General features: G+C 52.2%; 1 protein-coding gene across 2 annotated transcripts in view; it reads right to left on the bottom strand.

The window, feature by feature from the left end:
• Positions 1–14,984, bottom strand: part of AGAP1 (ArfGAP with GTPase domain, ankyrin repeat and PH domain 1) — a 306,663-nt gene that overhangs the window by 238,308 nt on the left and 53,371 nt on the right. For both annotated transcript variants that reach the window (XM_029933558.1, XM_029933559.1), the window contains exon 6: positions 12,609–12,701. In XM_029933558.1, coding sequence (XP_029789418.1) covers positions 12,609–12,701 — 93 coding nt within the window. The remainder of the gene's footprint in view (positions 1–12,608; positions 12,702–14,984) is intronic.

The raw sequence follows: 14,984 nt of genomic DNA on the forward strand, positions 1-14,984 counted from the left end.
AGACGTGGGTTCGAATCCCATACCTGCCTCTTACCGGCATTAGGAAATCGTGGGAGCGGAGCCTCCACTTTCTCATCTGTGAAAGGGAAAGAAAAGCACCCCCGAGTCTCACTGGGTTGCGGGGGCCTCAGCGAGCCTGCTGCATAAATAACTGGCACCGGGAACGGGTCCTTTCAAATGTGGTTTTTATTTATCTTCCTCCTCATGTTTGCAATATTGAGAACAAACAGTATGAAGCTTAAGGACGTGACTTAGGAAAAAAGCAGCCAGTCACAACAGAATCAAGATATGTGCAAACATTACTTGCTATTTCTTCCTGTTTTTAAAGCCCAAGGGAGAAGAAAATGCCCAGGATGTCTGTGTTAACAGTGGAAAGAGCACTGGAGTGAGCGTCTGGGCAGACGGGGCCTGGATCCTGGGACGTGAGGAGGAGAGCCCTGGGCAAGTCACAGAACCTTCCCAGGGACTCGGTTTCCCTCCGTGTAAAACACGGACCTCTTCCGGCTTCAGGAACGGCACATCTGTTATGCGAGGCCCCTGTAAGTTCCGTAGGAACATCAGCAGAGCATGTGATTATTTGGGCAAAAATGGAACTATCAGAGGGGGGAAAAAACCTCTTATGGCTAATACGTAGCATTTTTTATGCTAATGTATTACATAAATATGCAGCGATATGAATATATACGTACATATGTACATATATATATTCTTCACTCTCCAAAAGGAATCACGGAAGAAAAATAGGAGAAATCTCGAATAGCACTTCAATGTTCATGCCAAAACAAAAAAAAGATAGAGATGAAACCCAGGAGATCTTGGTTTGCAGGAGGGCCCGCCCGCACGAAGCTTCCTGCTTTCTAGCAACAGGCACAGCCCTGGGGCCACAGGGGCGCTCAAAGCTTTAATTGCTGTTAGGATCTGCTGAGAACCTTCCCTTCACGGCCTCACCCTTCAAGGCCCACAGCCTCTGGCTCCAGGTCAGTTTGTGAACTGCCTCCCCGTTCTCACGGGGTCCACTCACACTTCCAAGGCTGAGAGCACCTACTCGCGCTGGGGGCTCCTCCTTACCCCGGGGGGCTCCTCCCACCCCCTCGGGGCTCCCCCTCACCTCCCCCATTCCTCCCACCCGCTCTGGCTCACCAAAGGCCCAGCAAGTTTCAGAACTGTCCTCACTTGCCCCTTCCCTCCAACAGTTAGGACGCAGCAAGCATCTAATTGTTCTCGGATGGTAAATCAATGCAAGATTAAAGAAAGAAAGAAAAAAAAACAGAGCATTGGGACCTTAGCTGTCTTCCCAGGCGGTGAAATAATTTCGTGCGGTGCACGTTACTAAAAGGCCAGTAAGTGATTAAAAGTACTAGTGTACACGTAACTACGGATGCTGAAATTTCCTTGATTAGAAGAGGCATTTCGTGCTATTTAGACTCCTAGCTCATTCTGTATGAAGGAGAAATGTAGCTTTGCTCTACTCTCACACACACACACACACACACACACACACACACACAGCACTCAGGGCATTTTATTCAAGACAGTGCACATTGATCAGAAGGAAACTGTCTTCATTTTTTAAAACCTACTTATTGAATGCAACTTACATCGTTAAAAATGTTTCTACAGACGATCAGCATGGTCTCAAAGTCTTTCCCCAAGATGTTCATCAACTCACTGTCCTCAAAGGGAAAAATGATCACTTCTGACAGGAAGACGCGTGCCTCTCACGTGCCCCCTGTGAGGGCACCGAGGGCCCAGCACCCCTGCGGTCCCCCGGCCCCAGTTCCACAAGCTCCATCCAGTCAGGCCAGGCAGTGCCTGTGGGGGCCTCTACGGTACATCCGGTGAGCGCGCCCAAGAAGGAACAAAGACCGCAGAACACCCTCAGGGTGGAGGTGGCCGAGGGGGCGGAGGGACCCCGTGTGCGTGGAGCCTGGGGGGCACCCAGGGACGGAGTCAGAATGAGGTGCGCAGAGGTGCTCAGGACACAGCGTCCGGCGGCGGTCCCTGCACTGTGGGGGCGCAGGGCTTGTGGAAGTATGTTTTCACAGCTTGTGCAGAACTAGTTCACAACAAAAAGCTGAAAATATTAAGGGTTTTATTTCTCACTGTGTTCCTAGTCATCCAACTTTAAACCAAGTATATATTTTCATGATCTGATTACTATAAATACACAGCTTTATGCTGGAAATAATATTTCCATTACTGTTTTATAAACGTCTGACCTCCGAAGGGTCTCTGTAAGTTCTAGAGGCTGTCTACCCTCGCACTATTAGTGACTGTTACTAATTAATTCCTCACGTGTGGGATATCTGTAGTTCCCGTAGTTCCAGGGTTTTGATATTATAAAGAACTCTGGTATGAACATTTTTATACATCTAAGATTTTGTCCCTTTCTCTTGGTGAATCATTCCTCTAGGACAAATTTCTAGCTGAGATATTAATGGGATGAAGTGAACAGAATTTTTTATGTCCTTTATGTACTGTTAGGTTATCCAATGTTCAGTAACACAGCAATGTGTTTCTAAAACATTCTTTTTTTTAAATTTTAATGTTTAATTTTGAGAGAGAGAGAGAGAGAGAGAGAGAGAGAGAGAGAGAGACAGAGAGTAAGCAGGGGAGGGGCAGAGAGAGAGGGAGACACAGAATGTGCAGCAGGTTCCCGGCTCTGAGCTGTCAGCACAGAGCCTGACGCGGGGCTCGAACTCACAAACTGCGAGATCATGACCTGAGCCGAAGTCAGGAGCTTAATGATTGAGCCACCCAGGTGCCCCTAAAACATTCTTTTTAAATTAACTTCTGCTAAGAGTAGAATTTTATCATGCTTTGTTAATTACACACCAAAGCATAAAATGATTTCTCACTGATTTAAATTTCTAATACTTTAGGTAGCAACAAAGAAAGGCCAAATATCTATCCATGCTTATTTGCTTCTTGTAGCTTTTCATTTTCGAATCACCTCTTGAGGGTTACTTATACTCCCAGTAGTATATCTGTACAGCAGATATATTTACATATTTCCATAAAACTTAATGCATATTAAAAAGAATATGAATTATTTTCCTACAGAATAACTTCATGAGGATAAACATACTCTTGTTTTCAGCACAAATTATAATCGTGAAGACTGTGGTTGATGTAGAATGAAAAATGGGGTAAAAATCTGGCAATTATAGAACACTCCACCATTATGATAATTTGCAGGTTTGACATCAAAAAGTTCTCATAAACCAGTCACATAATGAAGACACCTGGATGGAATTCCTCTGTATGAATGATGAAAAGTAGCAGAGGAGTTCTAGAAAAAAACAGTTTTCAGAAATGGTTCTGGTCACTGACAACGGTTTGGTTCTCTGAAGGTTAAAAAATGTACCTCTTGGGGAATCTGGGCGGCTCAGTCAGTAGAGCATCCAACTGCGGCTCAGGTCATGGTGTCATAGTTCATGAGTTCAAGCCCCGAGTCAGGCTCTGTGCTGACAGCTCGGAGCCTGGAGCCTGCTTCGGATTCTGTGTCTTACCCTCTCTGTGTTCCTCCCCCACTTGTGGTCTGTCTCCCTCTCAAAAGTAAATAAACATGAAAAAAAATTTAAAAACCATACTCTTGTGTCACACCTAAACATACTATTCTACGTACATGAAATAGAATTAAACATAAAGAAAACGGAATTAAAATGCATGCCATTTTTCAATATAGAACGATGCTGAGTGCAACTTTGCCAGTGGAATGCACTCCACACCCAACGTGACGTTCGCACTAGTGGCCTACTCATCTACTACCACCCAGGGAGAAAACCCTGCCAGACAGCACCCCTGCGCGAGCGTGCAGGGGAGCAGAGCCGCGAAGGGCGCACCTGCGGATTCATCGGACAAGATGGCAGCCAAGATCCCAAGACCTGATGAAGTGTCACTGGAAGGAGGAGGGCGAAGGCCACAGCCTCTCCTTGAGGACAAAGTAGGTGTTTGAGGGACAGAAGACATGCCACTTGGGCCCAGAGACAGGAAGATTAAAGGACCACTGCAGGGAAGAAGTCTCAAGAGAGCCCCTAAGTGCCTGGACAGGTGTGACCGTCTCTCGGGAGCCAGCCCTGAATGACCTGTCAACCTCTGGGCCTGCGGGTGACCGTGGGTCACGCTGCCACACGGGTACCATGGTCGGTCTCAGTGCCAGACAGCACACGCTTTCCCGGATGGCCCCGCGTGAAATGCTACAGGCGAGGCCCGTGTTTACTTGAATTTTGACCTGGCTTAGAAAAGACGGTCCTTGTGAGCACAGATTCAGTCAGGGGAAACAGGGCTGGGAAGACTTTTCCAGAAACATATTTGAGAGGACTCCTGGCTTTGAATCCCAGCCCTGACACTTGTGAGCACTGAGACCTCACCTGTGGCATGAAGTGACCTCCCTGGGCTGGCGGAGAATTAAATACGCGTGTCTCATCAGGGTCCCTGGGACGGTAACCATGTGCAACAGGTGCCCGGGGAAGGAGGGCCTGCACTGCTGTTCTAAACCCAGCACAGCAACAATCTGCTTAGCTGTGCGGACTTCCTAAGCAGGTGGAAATGCGAGCAAGTAAGTACGGCGAGGTGCAGGTCTCACTGAATCGAGAAGCCAGGGTCTGGGAGGCCCTAGATGTTAACTGTGTCTATTTTGCTAGACTAGAAACATAACTATTATTCAGGATTTTATGAAAGGTGTCAACATACGAATATATTTTCCGTGCCTAACCCCTTCCGTGCGTCTTTCATACTATTTCATCATCTATCTACTTCTTTAAATGCAGCTTCAGCTTTGGTACCCAGGCTCTGAAAACCTGGTCATCATTAAGTCAGGTGAAAAGCAGTCCCCTTGGCGAGATGCAGGAAAGGAGAGGGTGTTTTTGCTACTCAAAACTACCTGATAAAAACGTCACTGCCTGCTGTCTTTCCTGAGAAGAGGGCCCTTCTCTAGAGCTCTGGGAGAAATGCTCTGGAGCGAGCACCCCACTGAGGACCCGCAGCGTGCATGGTGGCCACAGAAGCCACGGGATGCCACGTAAGGCCCGGGCCCGGTCTCCACTTTGCAGGAAGTGTCCGGTCCAGCAGCCAAGCGCCCCATGTGGCCCCGCTGTCACTGTTTTTTATACAGCACGTGAGAGTCTGATAGCCAGTGCAACCCTCCCCCAGGAGGGCAGGTGCCACTTTCTATTCTCAAAGAACCAAAGGCAGCTTGGGAGGCACCTCATCGTGGTCTAGGATGTCATCTGCAGAGACCCCGCGTCTTCCACTCACAGCTGCTCAACGGAACAGAAATGAAATCAGGTGGTGATGCCACCATTTCCTCGGGCCCAGAACCCCGGGCACTCGCGGACTCAACTGGTGTTCCGTGGCCATCCCCAGCCGCAGGGTTTTGCGGCCATCACCAGCCACAGGCCTGACATTGGCTCATCGTCCCGAGGAGCCACCTTTGCCTGGGACAGGACCCACTGAGACCACGGATTACTGCAGCGTTACTTTGTAGAACCCACCGGAAGGTCCTCGCTGTCTTCACAATCACCAGATGTGCTACACAGAGAGGGAGCTACAGACCTCGCGACAGCACACGTTCCCCTAGGTCCTATTTCAAGCGACCACCGCTCACTGAAACCTAGGAGGATTTACGCTGAAACTCGTCAAGTCAGGAAGGTTCTAAATATTGTGTGTTTGTTAACCAGACACGGAGCCCACAAAGTGGATTCTTTCGATTCTCCCAAGTGCAGACAGGAATACAGTGGCCTTACCTGCTAACACTCGGAAGACCCAAGGCAGAAGACTATAAAGAATGTTGCAGGTGGCCCTGTGGCCACACACACCTGTCCCAGCTCTGCGATTCATCAGCCCCACGTTATGGGCTAAATTACTGCTCCCCGAATCCACACCCCGAAGCTGACTCCAGTGTGGCCATACTTGGAGAAGACAACCTCAGAGAGGTAATGGAGGTTGGCTGCGGCCAACCCTAAGGGTGGGGCCCTCGTCCAGGAGGACTGGTGGCCTTGGAGCCGAGGAAGAGCGCCCGGGAGTGGCTGCACAGAGAAGCCGCGTGAGGACAGCGGGAAGGCAGCCGCATGCACACCGGGAAGAGAGGCCACACTGGAGGCCAAGCTGCCAGCCCCCTGGTGGTGGACCTCTCCTCCCTAGAAATCAGTGTTGACGGCAGCCCCTCTCTGGGGTCTCTGTCATCACAGCCCTTGCAGACTGTCACTGTGTGACGCTGGGCAGGTTACTTGTTTTTCCCGGGCCTTCCTTTTCTCATCTGTCTAATGGAGTTTCCGGCTCTCAGAAACAGTCCGTGTTGGTTACCGCCGATACCCTGACGGATCATGATTACCCAGCGTCATAAACCCCAAGGGCCAAAGCAGCAAGTCTTCACTGTGCGCCCAAGCCCAGCCTGGGTCATACGCACGGTCCCCAGCACGGAACCGGCGCCCGTCTACGCAGGAGAGCACGTGCCTGCTGCAGGCTGCCCGTGTCTGAGAAGAATCGCGCCCAGAACAAAGATGGCTGCTTCACGCCGACAAAACTAAGCCCTGGCGAAGCCTGCCAACGTTCGCTTTGGGGAGCTTCCCTCCGCTTATGTTTCTGGGCTCGTGGGGACTTGGGTTTCACCATCACTGTTGAGCTTTTGCAGAAAATAAACAACGTTTTGCTGAAATGGATCACTGAGATACCCCCCAGCGCCTGGGCTGCGGATACACAGAGGGTACACGGAGCCTTCCTGGAAGAACAGAACGTGTGTGCGGCAGTTCACAGCGTGCAGAGCGCTTCACACGCGGCCTTGCACCCTCCTCCCGCAGCCCGCGGGACCGGGGGGGGGGGGGGGGGGCAGCGCTCTCAGCTGCTCCGCGGGTTTATATTTAAGCGATGCGTTCGGTGTTCCGGTTAACATAATTTCTTCAAGCCTTTTGCACAGTCCTTACCGCCGTCCCCTACGCTGTCACAGAGGGGTCCGGGGGTGGGGGAGAGGGTGTCCCATTTAGCCAAAGACGGACGGCTGTGACTTCCTGCCTTGACATCCAGACATTCGGAACTGTTTTTCCAATGACGGTATGATATTTGAGGAGTCAAATTAAAAGCATGTGACGCACCCACCTGACCCATTAAATTAACAATCGTAATTGGCTGAGTCTGCCGTGAACCGGGCCAGGGGCGATGCTCTCAGGGAGCTGCTCACCCGAGGGAGGTAAATTAGCTCTCAGGGCACCGGGGTCCACGTCAGTAAATTATCTGCTTCTGGGGAGCTAACCGGGCCCCTGACGCTGGGGCCGAGCTGATTTGCCACATGGGTGAACAATGTACTCTCAGGGCGCCTTTCGCTCACCTTGGCTCCTCCGTGCTCGGGCCCGACAGCCGTGAGCCATCGCGGGGACACCTGGCGGACGCCGGGGAGAGGACGGCGCGGGCCCCCAGGCCTGGCCCCCCTGGGCTCGTGGGAGGAAGAGCACGGCGCCCCCTCCCCCCCACCTCCCCAAAGTTCCAGCCGGGTCTGCAGCCGGTTCCTCTGCCAAAGCGCTGGCTGGCAGTCGACCAACGGGCTGTGAATGGCACCCAACTTCAAGATGGGAAAGTTGAGCGTCACCAGGGGGCTTTGATTCCGTCAGCGCCACGCCATCCGGCGCCTCGTGCTGACCCAGGTACCAGGTCTGATCCCAGGTACCCGGGTCAGGGGCCTGCGGCAGGCCGGCCAAGGGGGTGGGCTCCAGAGGTGCCCTTCACTTCATCGACGCTTGCTTCTTTCTACTCAGCTGAGAATCAAACCTGTGCCCTGCTTTAAACAGTTCCCAGGCTCATAGGCGGACCGCTACCGGAAAGTTCCACGCCAGTCAGCACTGCCGCTCAGGGCCTGGGAAGGGTTTTCTGGTGGCTTCAGGTGGCTGCTGACAAGTGTCCGCTCTCCCTGGCTGACTGTCCACTCTGGACATCCAGGTTCAAGGTCAGGATTAAGACTTAAAAGCAGGCACTCTGAGGACACTTTGTGCCTTTGGTGTGTCCACGGGCATCAGCACTGAAGGGTGCGGGCCTCAGCCCGCAGCGGGACCTCGCAAACCTCGGAACCTGGCAAGCACCTCGGCCGGATCCACGGGCCAGAAGCCAACGGCCTGGCAACTCCTCCATGACTGCCACCACGGCCACGAAGGGACTGCTGTCCACACATGCCTCGCTGCTGGCCTTTCTTCAGAGTTCACAGAGACCCATTTCTCTCAAAATATCAACCAGTTGATGAAACACAGTTTTAAAAGAAGCTGCTTAAAGCAGATGCCGTGTTTTGCCCATAAATCTCAAAGTTCCTTGTAAGGCCTGCAGGCACTTGAAACTTCAAAAAACAAACCAGTGGGCAAGGGACCACCCCAGCGATGACCGAGACAGGCACAGATGGGGAGGGGTCTCTGCCGCCGCCTGACTTGGACGGCGCCCCACTCCCAGAGCCTCTCGCTCCTGCTCGAGGACACCCACCCACCCTGCCCTCGGGACGGAGAACAACGCTGGAGAAAACGCCAGTGGCCTGTCTCAAGGCGGGGACCCCAACCAGAAGCACGACAGAGCGAAGACCAGATGTTTCACCCTTTCGGATTCTTCGAGGTCTTGCAGGAGACGAACACACTCTCCCAATACTCGGCGAGTGGCTCACGCATCCCGCCACACAAAATGCATGTGTATTTTTCAACTATGCTGAGCACAAGACACGCAGACGGCGTGCCCGGGGCTGAGCGGGAGGCGAGGTGAGGGCCCGCTGGGCCAGGGGGCTGCGGGGAAGGGGCGAGGCCGGGGCCAAGGCCGAGGATCTGTACCATAATATAGAGATTAAAACATGCCAAAGGGAAGGAAAGAAAGGAGCGCGCACAGCTGCCGTCCCCCAAACAGACCTCCCATCTGCCACCCACGATTTGCATGTCACCTTCTCCGGGCTCATTTGTACTTCATTAACTGCCATTGACTTAACAAGATTTATGCAAATGACACCAGAGGAGCGCTCTAACTCCCACTGCAATCAAGTGATTATGTATGTACAACTCTCCACAGCAATGAAAAATTAATACGTGACAAACCCACTCGCCGCTGAGCCGGGCCTCTGGCTTTTGTTTTTATTTTTTTATTTTTCTTGCTTTGCTTTTTAATTTTTCGTCCAACAGACTTTATCTTATTCGTTAAAAAAAAGAGAGAGAGAGAAAGAAAAAGGAAAAATAGAACTTTCTGAATCAATTCGCCTCTAAGGCCCCAGAAAGGACAGAAAAGGAGAGGTGGGCCTGGGTCCTTGACAAACGAAATTACTTCGCAGAAAATCAGTTACGTTCTGGACGAGGACCCTTGACCCGCGGGAAAGGGGGCGCGCTGGAATCCTGACTCTCGAGACCCAGCCTGGCTCCCGCGGGGGGATCCGCCACTGCTCTCACAGTGAACGAGCCGGAAAACGTGAGCAAAACATGGTTGAAAGAATCCACTGGAACGCGAGCGATCCATGTGAACAGGAGCTGGGCTGCAGGCCGTGTGGAAGACCGCCTGGCCTGGGCCCTGAACCAGCTGCCCCGGGAGTCCTGGGAGGAGGGGCGGGAAAGGGTCTGCGACGATCAAAAGCCCCGGCCACTGCTGGACCCGGGAGCCTCACCAGCCCCACGGGGAGCACCGAGGCTCCAGGCCGTTTCTCGGCCGCTGGGCAAAGGGCCCACAAGCCGGGGTGGGGGGCTCCCACGGGCAAGCAAGTCATGAACGAACGTGGCGTGTGTGAGGACCAAGTCCTCTGTGCTCGGGAGAAGGTGGGGGTGGGGTGGGGACGCGTGAGCCCTCCGGAGCCCGGAGCACACGAGCGGCTGCACCACCCCCGGAGAAACGTGTTGCGGCTGGAGGCGTTGGCCGTTTCTTCTACATAGGCACAAGGTGGTTGTTGTTTTGTTTTCAAGTTTGTTCACTGACTCTGAGAGAGAGAGAGGAGGTGCAGAGAGAGAGAGTGCAGGGGTGCGGGGGGAGGGGGGAGGGGTAGTGCCGAGCCGGCTTCACGCTCTCGGCACAGAGCTGGATGCGGGGCTCGATCTCACGAACCGTAACATCATGACCTGAGCCGAAGCAAGAGCTGGATGCTTAACTGACCGAGCCACCCAGACACCCCTGGGCAGAAGGTAGTTTTGTCTGAGCTCAGGGCTCACGTGCTTAATTTAAAACACGGAACTTTGCTTTTCGAAGCTTTCACAAGGCTTTTCACCCACAGGCCGTGGGGAGAGCAGAGGCGCTGGACTCGCTTCTCTGAGCTGCCGGGTCTGGAAGGCTCACCCTGTCTGGGTTTAAATTTTAAGTGAGACGTCACAGCCGCCTCGATGTGGCAATGTGCAGGGCTCAAGGGGATGCTGTCGGGAAAGCACCTAGCCAACTTCCTCGACGGCAGGTCTGGCGCGCTCCTCGGACATGCCGTCGGCCGGCCCCCCCTCATTTCCACCGGCTGAAGTCACGAGGCTCGGAGAGTTAGGAATTCAGACCGTCTCTAATGACCCCGGGTCCTTTATAAATACAGCACACGCAGCCATGGGAGACAGACCTCCAGACCCACAGAAAGGCCCCAACGAAGGCTCCTGAGCGGGGCTAATTTGAAAATCCAGTTTTGCAGGCATTAAAAAAGAATTCTCTCCGGAATGTCTGCATCCCGGTGCTTCGCGGGACTCAGCATTATCCGGGGCCCATTTAACAGATGAGGAACCTGAGGCCTGGAGTACTCTGCCGCGGGAGGGGGAGGGGGGTGGCGGACAGGTGCGCACTTCTGGGGAGGGGTCTGCCCATGGCCACGCGCGGGGGCAGCTACGAGGCACAGGGGCCGCATGCGCTCCCCACCGCGACTCCTTGGGACAGCAGACCACAGCTTAGATTTCGGTGGGATTGTTTTGAACAGTCACAATTGAAAGGCTTCCAGGGACTGGATAATACTCATTTTACGCTTGATGGTCAACTCCAATCGGCACACATACTGAAAACCCAGCCCGTAAAGCGCCCACCCCCCGCCCCCCGCCGATGAGCCGGGTACAGATGGAGTGAAGGTTCCAATTACACCGGGGGCCTGCCCGGCTCCCGTGGAGGGCGGCACCCGCCCCCCCATCGGCAAGAGGCGTGAATTAATGGGACAGTCTAGAATTAAGTTTTAATATTCCCAAAAGGAAAGGTCCCCGGACCGATTTTTTAAATGAGAGAAAAATGAGTTAAATGATGTTCATGATTCTAGTAGGAATGGCGTCGGTGGCAGAAAAATCCCACATTAAAATCGCCTTACCAGATGGCTGGGTTTATCAATAAAAGCACACAAAAAAGAGTAAGTAATGACCCGCGTGGACCTTGACGCTCACGGAACCATTTTAGAGCAAGGGCATCTCCCGCCAGCAAAGAGGAGGGAAGACGGTTTTCCTTAACGGTGCCCCAGGCCCGTCCACACGTTTGTGGCCCAGCAGCTGGATCGGTCTTGTCATGACACCCTGCGGGACGGCTGGCGGGGCCCTTGCCAACCTGCTCCCCGTCCACCCGGCCCCGCCCGGCCCCTGGCGCTGCACCCCTGACCGTGTGCCGTGGGCGAAGCTGTGCGTGTGCACAGACTCCAGCCCTTTGTGAGGGCGGCGGGGCCACGCGGGCTGCAGAAGGGCTAGGGGAACGGCCTCGGTGCCCACCATGGAGGCCGACCCAGTGCGATCACCCAGAGGGACAAATTGGTCACAGCCGTGTCCCTAAGAGGCAGAGCTATTATTCTGCCCACAGGTTTTTTTCCCTTCCCCTCTCTCAAGCAGAATGCACTGTCCATCAATTGGACTTCCTTCACAAAGTAAAAGATGCAGTTTCCAGGAGCTACAGCGCTGGGTCGAAGGCTTTATTTTTATTTTCCTTGGAAATATAATAGCAAAACAGGAAACGTGAATTCCCGTTTTACTTGAGTCGTGAAGTGATTTGGTGCCCGGTTTCTGGGCTAATGAAAACCTATTTCAGGCTAGCGACATAGGCCAAAACAAATGCTTGAATTCAAGTCCTGTTGTGTAATGAGGAAGTTTAATTAAGGCCCCACATTACAGCTGTAAATGTTCCTTTATATAATAAGGTCTAAATGAAACTGAACCTAATCAAAGTTACAATTCCTTCATTAGCAAATTACAAACAGGAGCGCACAGCTGACACACCGGCTATGATTATCACAACTAATTGCCTCGTTGTTACCAACCAGCCTGAAACAGTGTTCAGAGGTCCGTCTGCGCGAGCAAATTAGGGCCACATCGGCTATTCCTGTGATCACAAGGGGCTCTTGTACAGCGATCTGATTTACCCCCGTCGACTGGCGGCCAGCGGCCCAATCAAAGCCGAGCTACAAAGGCGGCCTTTGAAGCCAGCTCAGCCTCGAAACACACTCCATATGTAGCAGGCAGACTGTATTTCATTAGATCTGTTGTCACATTTTCCCTCTTCTTATTCTAATGATCCTATTTTAATACACACAGGAACCTCTTCTAATTGATGTCAAGTGAGTGACTTCTACATTCATCAACAGAACACATCAAACAAACCTTGGGGCGCGAGCCAGCATCATAGCAAGGAGAGGCCCGAGGTGCGTCCCCGGCGCCGGGAAGGGAAGAAAGGGGGAAGCCGCGTACCTGTTTAATTGGGATGGCCCGGCCGCTCCCGATGCTGTCTGCTCGGCCCTCCAGGCCTTTCTTCTCTTTGTCTGGGTCACTCCCTTTTCGAGACTGCAAAGCAAAAACAAAGTTAGCATCTGGGCAAGGGCTGCGGTGCGCGGCCCGCGGGTCTGCCCTGATTTGAATAGTTCTGCACACGGAGAAGGCACGGACGATGCACCTGCGGACGCGCACACGTCCGAGAAGCAGACCGTTGAGGGCTTTGAATTTCCACCGACCTGTCATTTTACAGAGAATTTTCTAAACTTTTCTCCCCACTTTCCCACTGCAGAATTATCTTTTAATTCTTTTTTAAAGAGTTCAAAATTCAATTACTGGGAACCAATGGAGCATATAGGGAAGTCACACCCAACAGGAAAACACATTCCAAGGCTGCCGCTAACCCAGCGGAGGCGGAAGCCCACCACACAAATGTATATATTTAATGAATGTCTGAGGGATGTTTAAATTCTGCTAACGACGGAGCTGAGTGATTTAACAGCACAGCCTTCGTGCATATCAAGGTGCCGTCAATGTCGTTGTTGTTTTCTTGTAATTTTTTTTATTATTGTTTCCGGATGGTTAGAAAGCAACACCATCAAAGGGAAACTAGCGTTCCACCCTGCAAAACATAGCAAAGGGGAAAAAAGTTGAAAGTCTCTTTTTTGGCAAAATGTCAGCGCTTGGAGGAAGGCAAGCGGCTCGGCCGGCTGAACGGGCTTGTCTGTGGAGTTCGGGGGGCGGCCGGGGAGCAGGCCACCCGGGGAAGCCACCACCCCACACGCCGGCGACTTGGGCAGGCGGAAGGCGCGCCGCGGCTCCGGCTCCGTCTCTCGGTGGCATGAGAGAGTGTGAGCACAATGATTCTCTGACAGATTTATTTTATTATGAGAGAAAGATCTGAAACTCGTCCTCCTTAATAACTGTGCTGACAAGTGACAACTTCACTCCATTACTTTTCAATGGGAACATTACTCACGCAATATTGAAAATGGAGAAACATTTTCATGTGCTTTTCAAATCGGAGATGATATATGAAATGAAGAGACTTTGTGGTGTCCGGTGCGGCAATGGAAAGCTAATGGAATCCAGTTTCAAAGGGTGCAAGACAGGGCAGCTGATTTTCTTTTTTTAATATCAAAAGGGGCAACGTCACGGGCTGTGAGAGAGTCGTCCCCACGGGATAAACTCAGATGTGGCACTTCAAAGAGCATGTGTGCCCGTCAGGAAACGTGCCACTGTGTTGAGAGGAAGGGCCGATGTTTCCTGAACACCTACTATGTGCCAGGCACCGTGCACCTTTGCTCTTTACGAGGCTAGAAGCCTGGAAGGGGTAACAAGAAATGAAACAAGCAGCGAATGAAAAATTGTAGGAAAATGTAAAACAAAGTTTGTCCGTTTGGCCAAGAGGCAATGGGAGATACTTATCAATTTCTTGTCATGAATTTTAGCCATGGGGTAAGGGCTCACTTTTCTCTTTAATTAATTCTTTAATTAATAATGTACAGTTACAGCTATGAAATAGCCCTAAATTCTCCTTTTGCCATATCCGAATGCACAGGCAAGTTAGAACTCGATGTTTCTATTTGTAAAATAAGATTCAAAGCTCCCAGGGACAATAATAAAAAACATTTTTTTAATCAACAGAGAGCATTAATGATGCTTTTGGAATTTGATGAGTTTCAATTTCCTAGTTTGAAAATCCACCTTCATTATTCTCTATTAACCAGAATAATTAACAAAACAAATATAAAAAAATTAACATCTTCCTTAAGGCCGCACATCTGTCCCCGCAGTCCCTCTGTCTCCGAGTAGGAGACTTCCAGATCCCGCGAAGCCGGGCTCTGGGGAAACAAACTCAGTGTCTGATCACACGCTCGGGGGTGAGTGACCTTGAAAGTCAGTCAGACTTTGCTGCCAAAATGCCACAGAGACTCCCTGAGGGCTCTAAGGGTCTGGCGGAGAGAGCCGGAACACGGGCATGTCAGGGCCAGGGCCCCCAGCGGCCTGCAGTGTCCACCAGTAACACGGAGACCCAACACCTACACTGAGCCAGACCCACTGGGCACGAACACATGGACATCCACGGTGAGTTCCCCGGGGTCGTCTGCCAACCTGCAGTGACGTCACCAGCGGCACGTGCTCCGGGACATCCTTGGGTACAGAGTGGCTCTGGGCACCAGCGGCACGTGTCAGGAGTGATCGAGACGGGACCAGCCACACAAGGGTTGACCGCACTCCGCATGGGGGTCGGCAGCAGGCTGGAGAGAGACCTCCACACTCGCCCACATGAACACGGGGGAAAGGAAGGGGGACATGGCCTCCTTCCCGCCTCCTTTGCAAAAATGTCGACCT

Source organism: Suricata suricatta, chromosome 3 (genome assembly GCF_006229205.1).
Source record: "Suricata suricatta isolate VVHF042 chromosome 3, meerkat_22Aug2017_6uvM2_HiC, whole genome shotgun sequence".
NCBI lineage: Eukaryota > Metazoa > Chordata > Mammalia > Carnivora > Herpestidae > Suricata > Suricata suricatta.